Consider the following 23,476-nt stretch of genomic DNA (forward strand, 5'->3'; position numbering starts at 1 on the left):
GCTCCTCTCCTCCTCCGGCGACCTCCACTTCTCCTCCTCCTCCACCCAATCCGGTCGGCCTCCTCCTCCACCCACCCACTCCTCCTTCTCCCCCTCCTCCACCCACCCACCCACTCCTCCTCCTCCTCCTCCCCACCCACTCCGGCCGGCCTCCTCCTCCACCCACCTCCGGCGACCTCCAACAAATTTAAAAAAATCCGCGAAATTCTGGCAGGCCCAAATCTAGATCTGGCCACCTTTTTTTAAATTAAAAAAAAATTATGTGGCACGCCACCGCTGATGCGCCACAGAAATAAGACTTTCTGTGGCGCACCTTACCTAGTGCGCCTTGGAAATAAAACTTTCTATAAGTACTAGTATGTCATAAGTTGAGGTCAGTAGAGGTGTGTGATGAAAGGCTAAGGTCACCAAACAGTCCCGGCGGCACGTATGATGAGATCATCGATTCAATCATCCCTCGCATTGTTAATCTCGAACAGATCGATCAGCTCATCCATCGGGGTTAACTCTACTTCCGTGCAGTTTAACACTTGAGGCAACAGCTAGCAAGCTGTGCACGAGTTACTAGTTTACCGATGCTACTCGTGAGTCGTGACTCGTGAGGCGACCAACACGAAGCTCGTGATCGCGGCTCGCTGTGCGTGTAATGATTTCTGGGTAAATCACGATGGTGGATTACGGCTGCCTATTACCGGTTCTGTTAGCAGCAACGACGTCGTGCCGTGTGGTAGCAAATGCCGCCCCTTTCGTAGCAAACCAGTCTTCAACAAAGAGAGGTAAAACCACGAACGTCAGCCATTAAAATTTCATTATATCGAGTAGTGTTTACAAACGCCGTGAGATCTTTTATAATCTAATCAACCCTATTCGGCGGCTTACAAGAGATACATATATATAGACGGTGACATCGATCCGTACCAGATAATCGGCCCAAATCTACGAACGACAGGTCTCATTTCGCTCGTCAGAAGTTAATCTGCCTTTAGAATGAATTTGGATCACAAAACAACGCAATGCCGTTCGCCCTTGGTAGCAAAGGCCTTTAGACCCGCCGCCCCTTTGTAGCAAACAAGTCCGCCGCCGGCAGCTCTTGGTAGCAAAAGGCCGGCCGCCCCTTGTAGCAAACCAGTCCATCGCTGGCAGCAACCCGTCCGCCGCCGGGAGCAACCGCGTACGCCGTTGGCAGCAAAGCCCAGCTCGGCACCTCCCTCCGTCGACCTCTACACCATGTTCCATGGCGGCCACCGCGTCTAGAGGTGGAGCACGCCGCCGAGTGAGCCCGGAGATGGAGAGGAAGCAGCGACCTGGTCCAGCAATTCCCGGCGGGCGACATCGGCAGCCGCGACTTAGTCTCCAATCGCCGACCACACCGTCTCATGCCTCGCAGCGGCAGGGAGCCTGACCCAGGTTGATGCGGGCGGGCTCAGGGAGGCAAGACGCGCGAGCACTAGGTTGTATAGGGAGTTTGGGAGGTCGAGGCAGAGGAGCACGGGGAGCGGGAGGTGGACGTGGACGGAGAAGCAGACCGTGAGGAAAGACAGACAGAGAATTGAGGGACGTCAGGGGAGGAAGCTTAAGCCGGTCGACGCGTTTCCGAGTTCTTCGAATATATCTCGCCTGTGGGTCGCTACCTAAGTTGGCTTACCAAGTTTGAGCCGATCGACGCGTTTCCGAGTTCTGCTCGAATTCGAATTGCCAAGTTTAAGCCGATGGAGTTTTGTAACCAAGTCGGTGGGTCTATAGCCTATATATACGCGGCGCGCGACACAACAAGCCTCACATGCAAATCGATCCAACCAGTTGGCCCCCAAGCTTTCTAGCTAACACTCAGCAAAGCGCAGCTGAGAGAGAAGGATTACCAAATGGCGAACGCGGTGCCCAACTGGCGTCTAACGGGGCAAGGTCTGCAGCTGGGGAGTGCCAAGGAAGTTGCCAGAGAGCAGCTGGATGTTGTGCTCAAAGGGAGCTATGTCGACGCTGATGGGCCAAGCGGCTTCCACGAGCTCCATGGAAGCGAAGATCACGTCATTGTACACAACGAAGCTGCGGCAAAAGATTTCATCAAGTTCGCCAATTTTCCGAGATTTGCGGATGCCTGCATGGTGGGTGAAGCCCAACGGAACGGCGGCACGCTCGTGGTGGTGATAATGCCTTACTCTGACCTCAATTCATGCGGACGACTCCAGGAGTTGGATCCGGCTGCTGCCCATTACGGGTACGCGAGGATGGAACTGGCCAACTCCGCCATGTTGCTCTGGAAGAACCGTGCCTCCGATGCCCTCAGGGACGAAGTGGCAAAGTGTGGCACCATGAACACAAGGTTGGATGGCATGGTTCGCGAGCTATTCCCCGCCAACAAGTACCGGAAGCACGCCCTTCCTCTCGGCGAAGACCGCAGAATAGCCAAGGAGCGCTTGCTCAAAGCTCATCTCGATGCCAAGAAATATGGCGACGCCCACCAACTAATGCTGCTCGTCGACAGGCCAAGCCATGATGCTATTTTCCGTGCCGCGGGGTGCTACGACCCATGCCTCCATAGCACGACTAACACAGCTCCGCGGAGACTCCAGTCAGCCGCCAATCTGGAGGCGTACAAGGTACAGCTCCAAGGCAGGCTTGGAACAACAGTACTGCACGCGTACCCTGAACAGTCGGACGTTCTTAAGCTGGAAGCACAGTACAAATACAAGAGAGATATGGCCGATGCACGTCGACAGATACAGGACATCATTGATACAGCACAGGACGAGATTACCCGTATTGGCCAGACGCTGCTGGCAATGGGGGATCAGCCCAGCCTTCTTGGATGTGGGATCTGATTCATCCGATTGATTCATCACCTTAGACTATTATTACTAGTAGTAGTATAATATAATTAGACTCCTGCTAGTCCCTAGTTATCAGACATTGTAATATCATTTCTGCTATTATCTACATTATTTATTAAGATCTTATCATGTCGTCATGTAGTATACAAGTAAGTTAACCATATACATTTATCACAAACGTTCCTACATAGCCATCTGCCACTGTTGCCGTATATCTCGTTAACCCTCTCTTTTTTCTTCTTTCCGGAATTCACGCAAAAAAAATTCATTCCCGACAATCGCTAAATGAAACGACAGGTTTGTCAATTGCCGGAAAACGCTCGGCATCGGCATACATTTGCTCGGATGAATAGTCCTTGCATTGGTTATGTTGGCTAGGGATTTAGTTACATAGGGATTTAGTTATGTTGGATGAAGGCGCGCAGGGTCGCTTTTTGTTTGGGCAACGGCATAGCTTCAGCATCAAGATGGTGTAGCCAACTGTTCGATTCATGCGGTTTGTAGGACTTGTAATCCTAGAACACACCTCTCAAAAATATGAAGTCACTAATCAAAGCATATCTCAACGCTCTGCTCGAAGCATAGCGACGAAGATTCCAATCTTATTCTGATACATACTGACATAGCTACCAAACGAGCACTGAGTACTTCAGAATACAACAACGCAGAAACTAGGAGAAAATTGCGCAGGCATGAAACGGAACCACCTGTCAAATAAATACTACAGGGCGTCAACAGTAAAAGAGCTCTATATATAACGGAGTCCTCCCTCCTAATTTACCAGCTCGGATCTATGCAACAAACTGCAAGGGAGAAGATTAACAAGCAACGAAGTTTTTCCACAGCAAGGAAGTACCGTGGCACTGAGTCGCCGTCCCTGATGATCACTTCACGGTGCAGATCTTGATGACAGAAGCTACGCCGATACGGTGCAGGACGACGACGGCGTCGCCAGCCTTGCACAACTGCTTCTGCACAGCAGACTTCAACGCAGCCTGAAGGATCTCCTCTGTGGACTCTGAGTCGGTGGCCTTGGCAGAGCCCTCGGCGAGGAGTGGGATCAGGCCTCTGTAGATCAGGCTGTCTCTCGCCGGGCCCTCGGAGCTGACGGTCCAGTCGAACGAGTCGGTCGTCAGCACCGGGACGACCACGGAGAGGATCGGGACCCTGGGACGGTACTTCGCGACCAGCTTGGCCGTGGTGCCACCGCGAGTCAGGACGACGATCAGAGTGGCCCTGGCCTTGTTGGCAGTTCGCACAGCCGAGGATGCGAGAGACTCCAACGGGCTCATCGGAAGGGGCGCGGCCTTGATCATCTCTTTGAAGACGGCGTCGTTGTCCAGGGAAGACTCTGCCTCGACGCAGATACGAGCCATGATCTTCACAGCCACCTCAGGGTACGCTCCAGCTGCACTTTCACCACTGAGCATGACACAGTCAGTTCCATCAAGCACGGCATTTGCAACGTCAGTGGCCTCAGCACGAGTTGGCCTAGGGGACTTGATCATTGACTCAAGCATCTGAGTAGCTGTAACAACAGGTTTGCCAGCGAGGTTGCACTTGTAAATCATCATTTTCTGTGCAAGGAATATCTTCTCAACTGGAATCTCCATTCCAAGATCACCTCGAGCAACCATAAAGGCATCGGTTTCCCTCAAAATTTCATCAAAGTTTACAATGCCCTCTTGGTTCTCAACCTACAAATTCAAGATAGAAGCCAGATCAATAAGACCATAACTAACACTCAAAAGAAAGCAAGCACATATGTATATACAGCAAAAAATAGATTTTGTCACCATAGCAGTCTAAAGCATTTCATAGCAAATTCGCAAGATTATCTGAACAATTTCACAGTACCGGGCAAAAAGTTAAGTAAGCATTGGCAGGAGAGATGCAGGCGAAAAGAGGCAAAGCTCGCTCTATGTTCTTCAAGGAAAGCATATAGAAGAGAACCAATCCTGTTTCTACCTAGTACAGCATAGGATAGACTAAACAGGGGCAAAAACAGTGCAGAGGTGAAGAGTCATATAGTTCATGGGTTCCAGAATTCTAGTGTGTATCAAGTATCAACAAAGAGCTTAAGTGCAAAGCACTAAGCCGGCCCAATGAACAAATGAAGAAAAATCATCTATAGATTGGCCTGTTAATTAACTAAACATGCAGAAACATTTCATCATGGCAGAGAATATCAAAGGTCTTTGCTAACTATGGATAGGGAAAACACTAGTAATATAAACCATAAAATAACTGATGGTAACAACATACAAACCTTTGACATTAACTTGATGCGCTTTGCATGCTGTCCAAGAAGCTTTCTGACGGTCACCAAATCTGACCCTTTGCGGACAAACGACAGAGCAATCATGTCGATATCATTTGGCACGCCCCATCCCAGAATATCTTCCTTATCCTTCTCCGTCAGCGTGGGAAGGTCCACAACAATTCCCGGCAAGTTGCAATTCTTCCTCTCTCCAAGCATCGCAGTGTTCTCACACATACATCTCACGGTTCCAGCCTCTGGGTCACAGGACAGGACAGTCAACGAGATGGTACCATCAGCACACAGTATGACATGTCCAGGCTTAACATCCACAGGAAGCTTCTTGTAGCTCATAGAGATCGTGTTCGAGTCGCCCTTGATTTCGTAATCAGTGGTAACAGTGATCTCTTGACCCTTCGTAAGCTTGACCGGCTTGCCATCTTTCAGAAATCCAGTACGGATCTCAGGTCCCTGATGCAATGGAGAAGATACTCAGTACATTTAAAATCAACTGGGCGCAGGACCAGTCTCATTGTACCTTATTGGATAATTGGAATGACAAACCAAACCTTTAAATTTGATCATGTGAACATAAGCACGACAAGATGAAGAGCTAGTTACATCTGAGATGGCACACTACGCTGCTCCATAATAAACGACTACTTCATATGCAGTTAGTACCAATTAAGTATTTTCTATGTTTGAGCTATTCACATCATCTAATATGAACGAAAACTTGCGCAAAAGTGCGCAGCGCTGCAAGACCGAGATCTAGAGAGATAAGGCGATTCAATACTACTATAGCCTAAGAAGCAGCCAAATTATCCTTATACTAAACTTTATACAAGTAAACTTTGGTTAGTTAACCACACAACAAAACTAGGTGAGGACCGAAAAAAAAACTGAGCAACACGCAGCCCAATTCTAAAACCGGCATCATTAGACCGGCAGAATGAATTGGCTACAAATTTCAGCAGCATCGTAACTGGCGGCCTAATTCTAAGACTAGCATCAACTGACAAGATGTATGGACTCCGTTTCACCGAACATCGCACCCGCAGACCATGGGTACTACTACTTCGCAATCCATGAGAAGATGACCATGGCAGAAGATCCAAAACTACCTAGCATGGAGGTTGGAGGCGCAGGCGTGCGCCCGATCCTAGATCCTGCCTTCTGCGGCAAGGCGGAGGCAGAACCGCAGGGCAATCTAACAAAACCACACCTGTACTACCATTTCGTGGTCGAAAAGTCAAAATCGCCGAAGCTTGAATCCGTGTCGCTACCCAAAAGGCCCAATCAACAGATCGGTAAGATCCGGGGTCCAAACCCTCGTCTCCCGAACCGAACCACCTCCGCCAGGCATCCCGATCGGACTCACTCGCTCACCCACCCACAACCGGGCACGCACACCGAAACGGAACCAAGGGCGGGGGAAGGCGGGGCACGCGGACCTTGGTGTCGAGCATGACGGCGCAGAGGATGCCGGTGCTGTGCATGGCCTGGCGGAGCGCGTCGAGCGTCTCCTGGTGGTACTCGTGCGTGCCGTGGGAGAAGTTGAAGCGCGCGACGTTCATGCCGGCGCGGAGCAGCTTCTCGAGCATGGGGACGGAGCGCGAGGCCGGGCCGAGCGTGCAGACGAGCTTGGTCCGCGGCGTGCGCGCGTCCGCCCCGGACGCCGCGTCCCGCTCCAGGTCCGCCAGCACCGCCTTCATGTCGATGTTCGCCATCGCCGCCGCGATCCGGGTCGTTCGCCGGAGAGGTGAGGTGAGGTGGGAGAAGAGTGTGGTGAGATTGGGATTTGGTCGTGGGATTTGATTTTGTTTATAGGAGTGGGGAAATTGTTTGGTTGGGCGATTCGGTGGGCGAAGGGGCGGAGGAAGAAGGTGAGAGGGAAGAGGAGGACACGTGGTTTTGTGGAGTGGAGAGGTGGACGCGCGCGCCCACTCTCGGCCACTGCTTCGCTGCCGCTACCGTGCCGTTAGTGTGGGTCGTTTTCTGGTTTATTCCGTGTCTTCTTCTTGGAGAAGAAGTTGTACTTGTAGAGGGCAATTCCTTCCCACACAACATAAAGGAAGAAAAAAGAAAAATCTAAGATATATGAATAGTTTGTAAAGCTACTCTGTTTGCGGTTGTTAAACCATGTTGTGGTGTGTTTACTTTACTCGAGTATTCTGTGCTTTTTTGGTGTCGTGTGGGCTAATTATATTTTTGCAGTTGCGAAAACCTCCACGACCGAAGGAGTAACAACACCGATGATTTGGAGGTACAACGGTGATAAAGCCGTCTAGGGAACAAATAGTAATGTAGTGGCGAAAACAATAACACTGTAGAAAGTAAGATGAGTGACACAGATTGCCCCGACCGGATGCAAAACGGCTATGAAGGGCTAACCAAAACATTGCCTTGGAGGAAGATGGCACCACGGGTTGAAACTTGAAAGTGGACGTAACAAGATGTAGCACAAACATGACGGTCAAACAAGTAGTACTTGGTGTGTTTCTAAAGAGATATACACCTAGCTTCTGCATCAAAATGATGGACAAAACTTTCTTTTTATAAATGTATTCACCGAAGCCTTATAAGAGAAATATGTTGATCAATCCGAAGTCACCTTCTTGACGAAAAAATAGCAACACCTACAACCTTAATGAAGGGGGTGTCCATGATCAGGGCCATATGCCCCGACCTCCCACCAAAGTGCATCATCTAAAACCAGCTCACTGGTCCAGCACACTCTTAGTATGCGCCTCATGCTCACGGTAGCTACATAAGTCAATGCCGTCGTCTTCCGCAAGCCCATCTTCAGGACGGGGATCTCCGCATCGACCTTGTCAGATCCTCTGTCGATGCCACCACGATGCCAGACCTCGCCATCGCCCTGCACTCACTACATCTAAAATTCCCTCATTAGTGCGGCTACAACAGATAGCAGCCACTCAACGATAGGGGGGCACGTACCATGCCCTCTCACCCCATCACCACATTGATCGGCTCAGCGTCTTTAGGATGTTCTCGAAGGTAAGGAGACGGCCGACCACCATGCGATGAGCTGATCGCGAACCCAAAAGGCTTGCGGACCAGTCTTAGCATCAACTCAAGCGGCTGATTGTGTTTCCTTATTAGACGAGCCGTGAATTGATCCACGGGGGGACAATCCTGGTCTTCGAATGGCACCATCCAGTTTCTCAGATAAGACACGATAAGCTGGCAAACTTGTTTCAATCCCGCCGTCTTCCGCAAATCCATCTTCAGGACCGGGATCTCCGCATCGACCTTGTCAGATCATCTATCGCTGCCAGACATCGGCACCGCCCTGCGCTCACTACATCTAAAATTCCCTCATTAGTGTGGCTACAACAGATAGCAGCCACTCAACGACAGGGGCACGTACTCTCACCCCATCAGTCCATCACCACATTGATCGGCTCGGCATCTTCTCGAAGGTAAGAAGGAGACGGCTGACCACCATGCGATGAGCTGATCGCGGACCCAAAAAGCTTGCAGACCACTCTAGCATCAACTCAAGCAGCTGATAGTGTTCTCTAACTAATGATGTTAATTGAATTAGAATTGAGGGAGCATTAAGCATAGTATTTCCTAATGCCCCAAAGAATAGCAGTTGGATCTTACGCCCCGAACAATAGACTGAGCCTGCAAAGAATGGGCATTAACTTTAACGGGCTCATTAAGCACAAATGTTTTGCCCCAAACTGACGGTCGCGGTAGCACTCACTCGGCTTATTAACGAGTGTACGTGCCGTTACGGTTGAAAGAGACGATAGTGCTTGATGCCACTCGGCCCGGCGCACCACCGTTAGACTACTCATAGTGGGAGTAACATAGCTAGTAACATCACACACCCCAATGCATTTTGGTGACATGGCATGGCAATAAATGAAGAAAGAGAGTGAGGTGGTAACTAGCTATGTTACCATAACATCACACTTATCAAGACAAGATGAGTCTACAAATCTAATAAATATAACATGCATGACACCACATATAGTAACTATCCACTATGGAGGTAATAACATAGAGTAGTAACATGCACCATGTTACTACTCTATGTTAGAGTATATGATGGGAGAGCACGTGCCTCGGTTCCTACGCACTCTGGTACTACCGATCGATCTCGTTCTACATCTGGGGGATCATTCGTTCGGCATATGCCGCGGCACGGCGCCGTGAGTCCGTCACGGTGGGCGGCGCCTTTCCCCTCGCCTCGAACCAAGCGGGCGAAACCAGCGAGCCAGTTCAAAAACCGGCGGACCTGATTGAACCCCGGTTTCGCCTTCACCGGTCCGCCCCTCGTTCCCGACCCTACCCCGTGCGTGCCACTCTTCGCTTCACCCGTCACCGTCACTCCCTTGATCCAAAGCTCAGCTCCATCGTGCGCATGTCACAACGAAAAACGCACATACGAGTTGATTATTATTAGTACTACTCGGCTGGAACTTTACGAATCCGTTTCGCCTTTCCCAATCTTCTAATCAGAACAACCTTCTCTCTTGACTTTCTCAATCCGTGTCACGGGCATATTAGAGTTTGCAACGGTCGTTCTCTTCGACAAAGACCGTGGAACAATAATAGTACAAAAAATTGACGTGGCCCTGGATTAATAATTTACTCGTGGTACACGAAACCTCGCATATTGCCCCAATCCGCATAATAACCGCTCCTGAGCGATTTTGGACGGGAAAATGGCCAAACCAGACTCCATGTATTCATCGAAACCGTAAACTTTTTTGAGTGGATCGGTAAATGGGGCCCAACCCGCAGAAGAATGGATTCCAGAGTTGAACCAGGGGTGATCCTCATCTCGTGCGAGGCGTTGGCGCGAAGGCTATTTCAGCCATGAGTGGACATTTCAGCTCGCGCCCGCCAACCAAGTTTCTCTGCCGCCACCGTGCACCACCGCGGATCCCGGCCGACCCTGTGTTCCCCCGCTCAATGCTACCCAATGCGTTTGTAGACGTCATTCAGCCCGTGCGGATTGTTTTTGACGCGGGATTCTTCATCCTTGGATGACTCCGATTTGGATGAACTACTCAATGGCGACATCGCCGCGAAGGAACTTACATCTCTTTTCAGTGAGACCGTTAAAACTTGCAAGGCCAAAACTTGCTATTTGAAGCGCAATTGTAATGCTGCCGGATTGCTTGGATTTAGCGAGCACCAAAAGATTGTTGCGGTGACGCGAGTCCTAGTCTATGGCATTCAGTCGGACTACGCTGATGAGTATCTATGCATGGACGAAGATAAGACTATATAATGTGTCCGTCAGTTTTACAAGGTTATGATCCGTATCTATGGTCCGAAGTTTCTACGAGCCCTCAATAAAGAAGAAACAGTGAGGTTGATGGCACACAGCGAGGCTCGAGTGTTACCTTCGGCAAGCGTCGTTGTCCTCCCCTTCCTTTGGAAATACAGTCGATGTGCTTTGACAAAACCATGGAACAATATACTAACACGACTGGGGGGAAAAAATGAAGATGGAGGTCAATCTCTGCTTGCTGTGAGACGTGGTCAGGGAATGCTTTTGAAACAAGACAAAAGAAGTATTTGAGGAGCCCATCGAGTATTTTTTTTTCTTCTTTGGATAGCAGTACCGTCGAATTAATTCACAGCTACAATCAAAACAACACACGCAAGGAGGAAGGGTTGGAGGACCGGTCGTGGTCTAGAAGCCGTTTCCGTTCAACGTATCAACAGCAACAAACTTCTAGACTCGGCTAGCTATAGTTGGGTTGAATTATGCGAAGCTATGATGTGCAATAGACTATTAGTTATAAAAGAAGCTCTACTGTTTTTTTTTTTTTTTGCAAATAAGCTCTACTGTTGTTGGTTGTGAATTCAAGGACAATAGCAAGCATCACAAAATCACAACTATTGGGTTTATGTTTTCCAAAACCATAACAAAGAAGAAAATACCTGAAGACCACGAATATTGGGGGTAAGTTGCTTCAAACAACCAAAATTTCATAGTTTGGTCAGTTTGACGCCTATTTCGGACAATCATGACCCATTAATCAGCAGCCATGTGGCAGAGAAGGTGGTTCCCACTGTCTTACTTTCTACACACCAGACCAGAGTTGAACCGAGTTTTTTACCTTTTTTAAGTTTTAGGTGAAATTTGTTAAAAATGAAAAACCAAAAGTCTGGAAAAATCCAATAATTTAGACTAGATATAATAAGTAAACCGAGAAAGCTTGACCTTATTTTGTGCAGAAATTTTGAAATTTAAACACCTTCCCTAACTTTTATTGAAATTTTGTTCAAAAAAAATTTAATAAATAAGTCCAGTAGTTCCTCCCCACATTGAACTTTGAGAGAACCATTTAGTCCAAATATGATGGGCCAGGGTTTTAAGAAAAAAGTGTCGTAATGTTGAAGTTTGAGCCAGTTGTGTTGGAAAAACATTTAGCGTACAAGTTGGGGCTTTTTGATAAAATTGTCGGGTTATGACCCTACTGGTTGCGTTTTACATTTTATCCTGGAATAAAGAAAATGAGAGACTAGTCAATTACTAATGTGTCAAAAATACTAGTAATTCAAATATCTTTCTATGATGTTTTATTGCATGCAAAGGGTCATGCATGGCTCTTATTTCTTGAGACAATCCCACATTTGCGGACCCGACTTTGATGCACGCGGGGCACGAGTGTGCCATTCTTTTGAAAATAAAATTAAGCTTACACTCCTAAGTGTTATAAAAATATCAAAATTTATCCCGTGATTACATATACTCCCTCTCTCATAGTTTATTAGGCGTGCACGTATCCCTAGATCGCAAATTTGATCAAGTTAGCATTAGTTATATGTTATAAAAATTATATCATTAGAAAATTTAGATGTTCTATTTTCTAATGATATAACTTTTGCATTATATAATTTAATTTATATTGGTCAAATTGGCGATCTAGGGATACGGGGAAGATTAGTAAACTGAGACGGAGTAGTACATTGTTTGTATATCTGTGCGAAGTTTTTGTAGAAAGCTCATATAGTGTTTTGGGTTATAGAAAAAAACAAATTATGACAATTTGTCAGAAATTTGTTTTTTGTATTTCCCAAAATACAACTTATTTTAAACTTTCGGGCGTACAATCTCGATGTATACATGTAGCTACTCCGTACTTTTTTTTGCAGATGTTTTGGAGACCTAAAAATACGGGAAAACGGGCTCACTCATGCTCGAGAGCACCGATGCGTTTTCCCGCAATTGCATGTCTAGATTCCGATGTTTATTGGCCCAGTAGTCCACATTACAATCGGGCTTTCAAACTGTTGTATTACTAACGCCCAGTCAAATATGGCCCAGAAGACGGGCCCAGCAGGCTGCCGGTTCCCTGCCGAGGGAAGCTCCACGCCACGCCACGGCAGCGCGGGCTGGAACGGGCTTGCGATGGCGGCCTTGCTGCTGGCACGGCATGGTGCTCGGTGCAGAAGTGGCAGCAAGTTCAGGGTTCATGCATGCTTTGCATCGCCGGTTCCGGCGTGCCCTGCGCCCGTCCGCTCGGCGGCGGCGACGACGAGTCGGCGAGCATCGCACGCATGCACGCGCGCACGCGCCTCGCGCCTGGCACCGATCGATGCCGGAAGGAGGTAGTTGCTCCACGCCATGGTCGCCGCTCTGCGCCCCAGCCACGCTCGCCGAAGCTACTATAAGTACGTGACCACCACCTCGCGAATCACACAGAGTCAAGGCGCAAGCTTGTCAGTACCAGTAGTCCACTCCAATCGCGCCGAGAAACCGAAGCGTCCCAGCTCCGGCCAGGTAGCCATGTCTCGCTCTCGCGACGTCGCGGTGCCGGCGGTGCTGCTCCTCGTGCTCCTCGCCGCCACGGCGACCGCGGCGATCAAGCCGCTGGAGGAGGCGCCGCAGGACGACAAGCCGCTGGACCACCTCGCCCACCGCCTGCCGCTGCTGAAGGAGGAGCCCGCCGCGCGCATCGCCTCGACTGAACCCGCCGCGCGCCTGGAGTCCGTCCGGCCGGCGGACCACGTCGAACACGGCCTGCCGCTGATGGAGGAGCCCGCCGCGCGCCTGGAGTCCGTCCCGCCGGTGGAGCACGCCGCCCAGGGCGTGCCGCTGAAGGAGGAGCCCGCCGCGCGCATCGCGTCGTCGGAGCCCGCCGCCGGCATCGCCTTGGTGGAGAAGAAGGACGGCGGGGGCGACGCGGCGACGCCGATGGAGGCGGCGAGCGGCGTGGCGATCCAGGGCGGCGACCCGGGCACGGTGCCCAGCGCGGGCAGCGACAACGGCGGCAGCGCGAGCGGGGAGCACGGCAAGGAGCAGAGCGGCAAGGAGGCGGAGAAGTCGGCGTCGGCGGCTTCCAAGAGCTGCCTGACCAAGGAGGAGTGCCACAAGAAGCGGCTGCTCTGCGGCAAGGGCTGCACCATGTCCGCCCACGCCAAGTGCGCCGCCAAGTGCTCCAAGGCCTGCATCCCCACCTGCTAGGCTGCCGCTCCACCTACTTACCATGCCGCCGCCGGCGACGTCCACGGTGGCGGATCGTTAGCTTGTTTTGGTCAAGTGAATAAGGTAGGAGAACGCGCGCGTGCATGCGAGTGTGTGTGCCTCTCGACTTCGTCTTCGTGTCGTTGCGTTTTGATTGGTCTTCATGTTTGTGTTTAGGACTGATATATTCGTTTAAGTTTTTTCCTGTCAGTGTTGTCGTTGCTGTTGCGTCATAGGTCAGTTCATGTGTCCTTTGTGGTGAGAAATTTCAGTGGAACTTGAATAAAAATGTACTGCCCACTTATTTTTGCTGAGTTCATGTTTGTGTTTAGGACTGATATTCGTTTAAGGTTTTTCCTGTCAGTGTTGTCGGTGCTGTTGCAACATAGGTCAGTCATGTGTCCTTTGTGGTGGGGAAATTTCAATGGAACTTGAATAAAAATGTAATGCCCACTTATTTTTGCTGAAATTCATGTTTTTTATAGTACACAGCAATTTACTTCTCGATGAATTAGAAGAGATGTCAACCAGCAACCCATATCTCGAAACAACAATTAGTGGATATTGGTACTGTCACTGCACAGCAAGCAAAGGATTGGGGATTCAGTGGTGTAATGTTAAGAGGTCGTGCGACATAAGAAAGCAGACAAATGAGAACGATGGTTCAGCCTATTAGTGTCTTCAGGTACAGATAACAGCATGCGAGTTTGAAATAGCCGAAATACAGCTATCAGGTCATATATTAGCCTACAATTTAATTGACAGCTAACCAGAGACATTGTAGAAAATAAAGACGATCACAACGCACAAACGTTCATTGCATCAGACATTTTGTGGCATCGTTCCACACTTCAAGGACACAGTACGAAGAATCAAGAGTTCAAGTGTCAACTCTTCAAAAAATGGCGTACACTTGTAGATGGATCACATGCACTCGTCAATCTTTCCACTGAATCGACTGGGCATACAACCTAACAACAAACTACCAAACCCAACCAAAGCTGACACACACAACCGAGAGCGGCTACAGCATTTACAAGCACCGGCAAACTAAAGGCCTTCTGACTTCGAGGTCGAGACCAAACAACGCCTCCAGAAGCCGGTAAAACAACCATGCGAGGAACACTGCCCCGCACTTGGCCAGAGACATTGTTTTGGTGGCTTCTCTTTCCAAATGGCAAGGACGCCAATCAATAAGGGTTAGTGTTGTACAAAGGGAATAAAACAGTAGCAACAAAATGTTACTACTACCAAGGGCGTGACCTCGGAGCTTCACGGCAGCGCAAAGGCAAGCAGCGCTCCATGGCAACAGATTTCCAGTCCAGGGAACACCGGCAGGAAAGCATGTCCCGTTTAATTGTGTGTTTGTATGAGGATGTGTGGTCAGTCTACAACATAATTTCCTGGAAGACGAGAGTGAGCTCCTGGGCTGTGTTTGCAGCTTGCCCTTTTCTTCTGTTAATAATACAAAAAAGAACGAGATATGAACATCATGAGGTTCAGCAAGCCCACATAAAAGTTTAGCTCCGAATAATGCTGGTCCAGAGCTCCAATAAGTAGATTATCCAGTACCTTGTAAGAAAAGGTAGCTTGTTTTTTACTTTCTCCAGTTCAATGAAGCATACGTTGCACCTCTCCCGCCTAAGATGACAACAAAACAAGTTAAATAACATAATGTAATCTAGTAATACCATATTAGGAGAGCAGTTCACCGAAATAGTACCTTTGCTCCATTTGAAGATCTACACCAACACAAGACGGACTAGCCGATACTGTTGAATGTATCACGGCCCCAAAAGTCCTGACAAGCTTCACCACCAGTTCCAGTGATACAGCTACATGCCTGCAAGGATTTATTGCAATGTAAATTAAATGACAAATGGATGACAAGTACACTAACATGGCACTTGGCAGTAACTACGCAAGCAAAATGGCAACGATTGACACATCTAGAAAAGCTTACCTGTCAGTTTTACTTTCCAGAAGGTCAGAAAGGACAGGCAGGACAGTAGTACATAGATCTAGTGTGATAGCTTCGCTTTTCTCCATCATAACACTTGCCATATCAGCAGATACCTGGAGTTAGCAGAAAGATTATAATAATGAATAATCAATCTGACAGTTGTTCCATGCATAAGAACAAAAAGGTGTTGCAGAGTACTAACAGCATGATCAGACATCTTCTCCATTGCTGCGAAAACACCCCTGATGTCATTTCTTTGCCACATTTGATGAAGAATCTGCACAGCTGAAACTGTAAGACTTTGTGTGTGTGTTGGGTGGGGGTGGGGAGTAGGATACTGAGCAATCTCAATGTTTTTCGTCAAACCGCATTTTGTATTAGAAGAGAAGAGTAAGGGTTTACTTTTCTCCATCAGAATACAAGCATTTTGTATTACAACAGTAAGACCTGCGCGTGTGTGTGTGTGCTTGGTGCGTGCCATTTTGTACTCCCTCCATCCCATGAAACAAGTCTTTAATTTTGTCTAGATTTGGATGTATCTAGATGCTAAATAGTGTCTACATACATCTAAATTTAGATTAAGTTATCACATGTTTCATGAGACAGAGGGAGTATTAGAAGTGGAACACCAAGGCACCAAGACTTACAAACTCAGAGTAAAGCCAAACAGAAGAGCTAAGCTAGCCTAACCAAAACAACCAGAGGGACTAACCTACAAAAGTCAAAACAAACAAAGGCAAACATAGGCCAAGCTAAGGAGAGCAATCAAATTTTGAAAGACTATCTGTGCACTCTTGCTGAGTACTGAGGGGTTGAGATGTCTTAAGATTGTGGTAGACTGATTTCATTCTGAAGAAATGAACTTTATTAAAATCCAGAATACCATGACATAGGACAAGGCATATACTATTTATATATTTAATATTGTTCCACTCTATCAATAACATGAAGTCATGAACCATATATCTTAGTCAACTTAAATGTAACAGTGACAGCCTAAGAATAGTTGAGACTATGAATTCCTACTTTCCAGCAACATAACAATATTATACCCAAAAATACTCAAGCACCATACGGACCTGCAGTTTTGTCAGCCGAGATCGTGTTGAGCTGACAAATAGATCATGCTCTTCAAGTAGAACAGATAAAACATCCTCCTCACTTGTTACGGTATTAGTTTCAGCCGCTTGACTGCTCCCTCTCTGCAAAAGCAAAAAAGAAGTTGCAGAAATTAGTTTGTTTATGGTTTTCCTTCTTTTATAACAAATCCAAACTCCAACTTGCTAAAGATGATATAACACCATTATCAAGTAGAACTGCAAAAGAGAAATGGTTTGTGCAACGAATATAACTTTAAGAACAGAAATTGAACAGAATGTTATAAAAGCTTATTGATTGTCTCACATACAGATGAATAGGATCGCCCTCTAGGAGGCCCCATTGCAGAATTGCTTGTTGTTGGTTCTTCGTGGCTTGGGGACTGATCCCTGCCTTCCCAATTAGAAACAATTGATCTTGTTCGTCCTGCATTATACTTTAAGATTCAGACTTGCAGAACAAATTATTGAAAGCACCAAAGTATAAAAAGTGATGTACCTGCTCGTGAAACTTCAACGTAGCAGTTATCTCTTGGCTTGCGCATTCTAGAAACATCTGTGAAGGAGTAGAGATACTCAAGCAGTTACAACTTAGTTATACATGAAATTTGCAGGTAAGTTTAAATTGTGACAGGTGATTTAGGAACATATGTACAGGAGTACCAAGTGCTCAAGCCGTTGCAACTTAGTTAGACTTAACATTTACATGTAATTTTAAATTGTGACGCCTGATCTGTCAAATGACAAGTACCTAGTTAAAACTGATACCACAACAACAGAAGAGATGTCTCAAAAAAAAACAGAACAGAGAACATGTTGCTAAAGCATTTAGAACAGTCTTTCACAGACCAACACAGACAACAGGGGGATGAAATTTCATCAATTCATGTGAGAATGATTCTTTCTAGCACATGATGTTAGAAATCAGGCACTACTTTCTTTCAGGTAAACTAGCTACTATTAATGGTTGTGAAACAGTAATGAAATCAAAATGCAGGAGCACATAAAACAGATAAGCAACTTAAGGGCAAGGAACGTACAACTATCACTCCGTTGGCCCGCATTTGATTCTGCTGAACCTGAAAATCCCGACCTGTAAGCTGTACCATGTTTTGCATCTTCACGAGTTTCTTCAGAATTTATTGTTTGGACACCACCATTCCTCCGAGGAAGAAATATTTGGCAAGTAAGGTCATTAGTTTCAGTATCTTTGCTTCCCACATCAACTTTGTCTATATCAACTTTCGCATTGGTCAACTTCCTTGGTTCAGCATATCTTGATTGGGTCCTAAATGGAGACACTCTTCCGGCAGAAGGTTCTCTCCTAGAATCAGAGGCCATTTCCATTCTTGAAGTTGCTCTGGGACCAACCGGTGCCGAATCAGTGCTTTCTTTTCTTGAATCAGTAGCAGACTCGAACCTTCTTCCTGCCTTGGAAAGAACAGGTACAGAATCAGAGGCCATTTCCATTCTTGAAGTTGCTCTGGGAACGACATCAGCACTTTCTTTCCTAGAATCAGCAGCGGATTCCATCCTTCTGCCTGTCCTAGAGACAACATCAGGTGCTGAATCAGATGCCATTTCCATTCTTGAGCTTGTTCTAGGAGCAACAGCAGGTACCACATCAGCACTTTCTGTCCTAGGATCACTAGGAGGCTCAGCCCTTCTGCTTGCCTTCGAAAGAACAGGGGCCACATCAGCAGCATAACTTCTTGAACCAGTATCAAGCTCTGCTCCTGAGCTAGTTCTTGGCATGATCACAGCAGGTATTACCACGTCAGTTTTACTGAAATTATGAAGATTGGAAGCACTGGTACTCTTCACTGAACTTCTCTTCAAAGTGGTGCCACCAGATGCAAAAGTTGAATGTCCAGCAATTTTAGTACTAGAGCCAGTTCCAACCTTTTGTGGAGTGCCTGGAACCAAGCCACTTGCTTCATTATTGTAACAACAGAGAAAGGAAAGATTAGACAGATGAAGTGGTTCATTGCAAGTACAAATATGTCTAAATAGAGGAGATCAGTGGCATACAGGCTGTTGGTTTTATCTCTTTGGGTGCAGAATCTGAATTTTGAGAAACTGAGAGTCTTCCTGCAGAAGCCTTTAAGTTATTCTCTGAATTTTGTAGAGCTGATGATCGCCCTATGTTAGCCCTTGAACCACTATCATTTTGTAATGGCATAGTGCCACTTGAAGTACCTGTTGCGTGTGGCTCAAGGCGCTGCCAATTGGTTGTTTGGTTAGCATATAGTCAACTAAAAACAAGAGACTCCAGTTGAGAAATAAATACGGTGTTAGAAGATGTTAAGCCATGTACCGTTAGATCAACAACCCATATTCCAACACAACTTTGATTAGAAGAACAACCAAGAAGTTTTCCCTCGTGGACATTCAGATCAGACAATCTAGACCATCCCACATCAACAGTATCATGGCATCTTATTGGTTCCCAAGAGAAAACCTGCTTAATTTTAGAAAAGTTATCTCTGGAAAACATGGGGAACGAAAAGTCTCTAGGTCCATGGTCACATGAGGAAAGTGCAGCGCTACCTTTAAGCTCTCATGCAACCCACATAACAGAGATCTTCCATCAGGATTGAACGTCATAGACCGTACACCTGTCATCTGATATTCAAGTAGAAACATCAACAAATAACTCTTATTGTGCCATTACCAAATATAACACTGGATTAAGGTCAAGACAGTATTCCATCCATAATTACCTATCCCTGACTCTGTGAGCGCTAAAGCACATGTACTACTACTAGAACATCCCAAGAGGTAATTACTTTGTAGAGCTAACGACATAAAGACATGATACTCAACATATTACCACAACATATGACAATGTGATTTAATGCAATGAGCATCACAGAAGTCGAGCAATGACATGAGCACTATGTCATGTGTTATTTCCTATTCAATTCTATTTTCCTTTGGTTTAAAAACACAAAATAAGCTTTCAGATGTTTTCCCAATGTTTATTCTTCCAAATGGTACTTGCTGCACTATAAAAAAAGGTTCCAACATTTATTCTCCTACATCATGGTTCTGAAACCAGTGACCTAAAGTTCGAAGAAAATCATCTGTTGCATAAAATCCTTGGCAAAGTTAGACTAAATAGGGTGCATAATCTACACAATAAAAAAAACAAATACATAGATATACCTCAGGTCCAGTTGATCCAATCAGCTCAAAGGTCTCCAAATCCCAGAACTTGACAGTTTTGTCAGCTGAACCTGAGTGAGGCAAAGCAACCAGTGTCATGTAGGTGTAACAAATCCGTAGTTGCAAATCAGACGTAAAACAGGCCATGAGAACTATACATCTCTGCGGGAACCGAAATAGAATGAGGGTCCTATTCTATGTCATCAAATCAGAAGTTTCTACTAAACAATACATATTTTTTTTTAACTACGTAAAAGCTTAGTAGCTACATAATTATCAACACCGTCAAACACAGATGTGATTCCAAGTGACAAAATGGAACAAACAAGATAACTCACAAGGAAATTGAGATTGAGATATATGTCAGATGCAACAATTTAAAATATGTGAGAACAAGACAATTGGCATTTTGCAAACCTGGATAGTAAACATAAGAGCAATTAATTAATCTGGCAGAGTGGCAGGTGGGCCTAGTTCAAAAACTACTGTATGTTCGACAGTATGCATGATGTACAAGGTATAACTTATTACCATAATGATAAACTTCCGCGGCAGATCTTAAAATAGCATGGACATTCTCAATGAACAATAAGTGCTTTCACTAAACAGGTGGAAAGGCGTGGATTAAATAGGCAACTAAAGTATTAAAAAGTGCATACTAGAGTCAAAGAGCAAAGAGAAGTTAACATATAAAGGACAGAACAGGATTATTAGCTAATAATTGTGAACCTAACCTGTTGCTAGAAGGAACTCATGGGGATGGAAATCTATGCACTGAATTTGACCCTCGTGGGACTTGAACTCGTGTAGTAACTTTCCAGCTGTCAAATCCCAGATCTACCAAAGAAAAAGTGATTATGAGTTGTTCAATACAGTAGGAGATATAATGATCATGTTGAGTTTAGCAAAAAGAAAAATAAGCTGCACGCTATAAGCCATGAAACCAGGTGACCCTAATTAGCAACTGAAATACATACAGTGTTGCTAAAAAATGTTTACCTTCACTGCACTATCTTCGCCACCAGACACAACCCAACGGCCATCGGGTGTAAATCTAATAGCATTCACCCCTCTGGTGTGACCCTTGTAGGTGTGGATACAACCCTTCCTTCTTATATCCCATATCTTTAGATTAGTGTCCAATGACCCAGAGGCAAAGAATTCCCCAAACGGATGGAAATCAACGGACATACAGTTTGACCTGTGCCCAGTAAGCGTGCGGACGACTACATACATAACAAGCCAAGTTAAGCAGTTAATAAAAGATGAACAGATGCTCTTAAATACAAATAGCTAAGTGATGCATCCATAGTTACGTACTCTTCGCCTCCTCTAAATCCCATAATTTAACTGTTCCACTGGCTGCTCCTGCAGCCACAAATACTTCTGTGGAATCAAAAGCAACCGACTCCACAGCACTTGTATGCCCTGGTAAACTCTGTAAAACCAAAAGATCAGGAAAGGTGAACCAAGTTACCCGATAAAAAGTACTACATTAAGTATTTCATCAACTAAAAACGTTATTTATGATACTTCTGATAACTATAGTGGCATTTGTCCAACATAAGAGTACATATCAAAATTAATAAAAAAAGCATAACGAGAACCACTCTGAAGTGCTAAACTGGTGATTTTCAACTAACAATCAATTCAAGGTTCACTCAAGAGTTCTGTTGGATTGAGTTCAGAGTTCTATTTCCCTACTTTACTGCAAAACCACATTCTACAAACTATGTCGATAAAGAGAACCACGGTGAACAGCTAAACTGGTGAAAATATCATTTGGCAGTCAACTCAAGGTTCAGTCAAGACTTCAGTTGGATCAAGTTCAGAGTTCTATTTCCCTAGGTAACTGCAAAGCCACATTATATAAACTAGTCAGCACAAGAAGTAATCTTACCGCAATCGAATTGGGCTTCCCGATGGCCCAAAGATTAACCTTGTGGTCCTCTCCTCCCGTGACGAGAACCCGGGAGGTCTTCCTGCCAATCTTGAGGCAGTTGACATTGGATGAGTGCGCCACAAACTCCTCTACGGCAAACGAAAGTCAAGGCACCGCAATGTCGCAACTTTAGCAGCAAATTACCCCCCAAAAAACCCGCATTAGCAACCACAGCAGTTAAAACATTTTGCAGACTCGCGGTGCCAGCGATTAAAGCTCCCCACCAAACATAGCACCAACAGCTCCATCCGAAGCAATCTCGCACAAACTGAAACTCAGGTGACGCCACTCTACAAACAATGTCGAACGGAGGTAGTAGAAAGCTTGAGAGCGCGTAGCGGGTTCTGAATCCGTCCAGCTAGCGGGGCGAACGAGCGCGACGGCACTGCTGGATCGGTCAAACGGACACAATGCACCTCCATCCCTCCCTCCCCCGAGAAAACAATTTAAAAAATAATACAGCTAAGCCAGCGAAAAAAAGAAAAATTATTCGGTAGCGGAAACGCGAGGAGGATACGGAGCTTGTAGGCGCGCTTGGTGTTGGTCGTCATCCCGTGAAGGCGCGTGCGTGCCTCACCGTCCCCGCCGCCGCGCCGAGCGCCCCAATCTCATGCCCCAGATCGCACCGCGCCGCGCCGGATCTCGCGCCGCCGCCCTGTCCACGGCGCTGCCGACTTCCCCCGCCCTAAACGCGCCCGCCGCAGCCTCCCAGCCGCCGTGGGGGAATAAACCCCGCCGCCGCCGCTGCGCCTGGTGGGCCCGCCGCCGCTCCGCCGTACGCCGCCGCAGCCGCCGCTCCGGGAGATGCGCTGGTGGTGTGTGCGGGGAATGCGGTGGCGAATTCGAGTTTGGTGCGCGGTTTGGGGTGGTGGCGGAGGGGGAAATGGAGCTGTCGCGGCTGGGGCCGGCGGGTGGGGTGGGCGGAGGAGGAAGAAGGAAGATGGGCTGCTTCGAAAATTTTTGAATTAAAAAGGGTTGCGGCTGGAGGGCTCGCCAACAGTTGGATGGATCTGGTCCGGCCTCACCCAGTTTTTGAACTTGGATTTTAGTTTGTTTGTTTGTTCAAACTCGGCGAAAATTTCGTAGTCACACGTCATCTAACAGTGGTGGTTATTCTAATGCACAGCTCCAAATTGACCGATGGTAACATTTTGTTAACGTAGACAGTGGTATCAAATTTCGAAAGACACATGTACCGGTATTTTCTTTTATGAGTTCTTGGTAGTAGTAGTACTGCCATTCCTTTCATATTAGTTGTCGCTGATTTAATATAAAGTTGTACTTCCTTCGATTTATATTAGTTGATGAGATAGTATGGATGTATCTAGAACTAAAATATACCTAGATACATCATACATCCATATTCGTGACAAGTACTATGGATCGGAGGGAGTATTAAATCAGCTAAAATTGACATGAAATGAGTACTCCGTACCTCTGTTTGCGACTGGTTTGGTCAAAAATAAAATCGGTAATTACTATCATTAAGTTACATGTAAGTAGCATGTAACTAATGTCATTAAATTTACATTTAAAAGTAGTGGTAGTTTGCGGAAACCCCAATTGTAGTACGAACTACATGGCTCTTGTTTTTCGCAACATTTGAATCCAACAATTTGAAGTTTCAAATAATTCTTAAAAAAAATCTAGCTGTAGCCAATGATGTACTCTACCACTCTGCAAAATCTGAGGATGAAATACATTATATTCGAGGCTACAGAAAAACGACAAATGTTGGAAGTTCCAAAATCTGC

At 46.5% G+C, this 23,476-nt stretch overlaps 2 protein-coding genes across 4 annotated transcripts; both read right to left on the reverse strand.

Annotated features, from left to right (window-relative positions):
- Positions 1-3,360: 3,360 nt before the first annotated feature.
- LOC124675153 (pyruvate kinase, cytosolic isozyme-like) lies at positions 3,361-6,833 on the reverse strand. 2 transcript variants are annotated; one of them, XM_047211223.1, is made up of 4 exons: positions 6,543-6,833; positions 5,098-5,559; positions 3,685-4,525; positions 3,361-3,631 (listed from the first exon to the last, which is right to left on the reverse strand). In XM_047211223.1, the coding sequence occupies exons 1-3, from the start codon at positions 6,816-6,818 to the stop codon at positions 3,713-3,715; spliced, it is 1,551 nt and encodes a 516-aa protein (XP_047067179.1). In that variant the 5' UTR covers positions 6,819-6,833; the 3' UTR covers positions 3,361-3,631; positions 3,685-3,712. The 2 variants fall into 2 exon arrangements, with proteins under 2 accessions (XP_047067179.1, XP_047067178.1); XM_047211222.1 differs by having other exon boundaries at positions 3,361-4,525.
- Positions 6,834-14,344: 7,511 nt separating this feature from the next.
- On the reverse strand, positions 14,345-22,332 carry LOC124675152 (katanin p80 WD40 repeat-containing subunit B1 homolog KTN80.4-like). 2 transcript variants are annotated; one of them, XM_047211221.1, is made up of 18 exons: positions 22,240-22,332; positions 21,681-21,811; positions 21,101-21,218; positions 20,780-21,006; positions 20,515-20,617; positions 19,781-19,851; positions 19,163-19,237; positions 18,930-19,073; positions 18,644-18,833; positions 17,653-18,528; positions 17,112-17,168; positions 16,924-17,039; positions 16,595-16,717; positions 15,718-15,792; positions 15,516-15,628; positions 15,276-15,395; positions 15,125-15,193; positions 14,345-15,007 (listed from the first exon to the last, which is right to left on the reverse strand). In XM_047211221.1, the coding sequence occupies exons 1-18, from the start codon at positions 22,271-22,273 to the stop codon at positions 14,941-14,943; spliced, it is 2,709 nt and encodes a 902-aa protein (XP_047067177.1). In that variant the 5' UTR covers positions 22,274-22,332; the 3' UTR covers positions 14,345-14,940. The 2 variants fall into 2 exon arrangements, with proteins under 2 accessions (XP_047067177.1, XP_047067176.1); XM_047211220.1 differs by having other exon boundaries at positions 17,653-18,546.
- Between the last annotated feature and the right edge of the window lie 1,144 nt (positions 22,333-23,476).

Source organism: Lolium rigidum, chromosome 7, assembly GCF_022539505.1.
Source record: "Lolium rigidum isolate FL_2022 chromosome 7, APGP_CSIRO_Lrig_0.1, whole genome shotgun sequence".
NCBI classification, from domain to species: Eukaryota; Viridiplantae; Streptophyta; class Magnoliopsida; order Poales; family Poaceae; genus Lolium; species Lolium rigidum.

Excerpts from the sequence above, each read along its gene's own strand:
- LOC124675152 (XM_047211220.1), bottom strand. The coding sequence starts at position 22,273 with ATGACGACCAACACCAAGCGCGCCTACAAGCTCC. Across the intron at positions 19,852-20,514 it reads TGAGTTCCTTCTAGCAACAG|GTTCAGCTGACAAAACTGTC; the intron begins GTTAGGTTCACA and ends TGCCTCACTCAG. Across the intron at positions 18,834-18,929 it reads TATGGGTTGTTGATCTAACG|CGCCTTGAGCCACACGCAAC; the intron begins GTACATGGCTTA and ends ACCAATTGGCAG.
- LOC124675153 (XM_047211223.1), bottom strand. The coding sequence starts at position 6,818 with ATGGCGAACATCGACATGAAGGCGGTGCTGGCGGACCTGGAGCGGGAC. Across the intron at positions 5,560-6,542 it reads CCGTCATGCTCGACACCAAG|GGACCTGAGATCCGTACTGG; the intron begins GTCCGCGTGCCC and ends CCATTGCATCAG. Across the intron at positions 4,526-5,097 it reads GCATCAAGTTAATGTCAAAG|GTTGAGAACCAAGAGGGCAT; the intron begins GTTTGTATGTTG and ends TTGAATTTGTAG.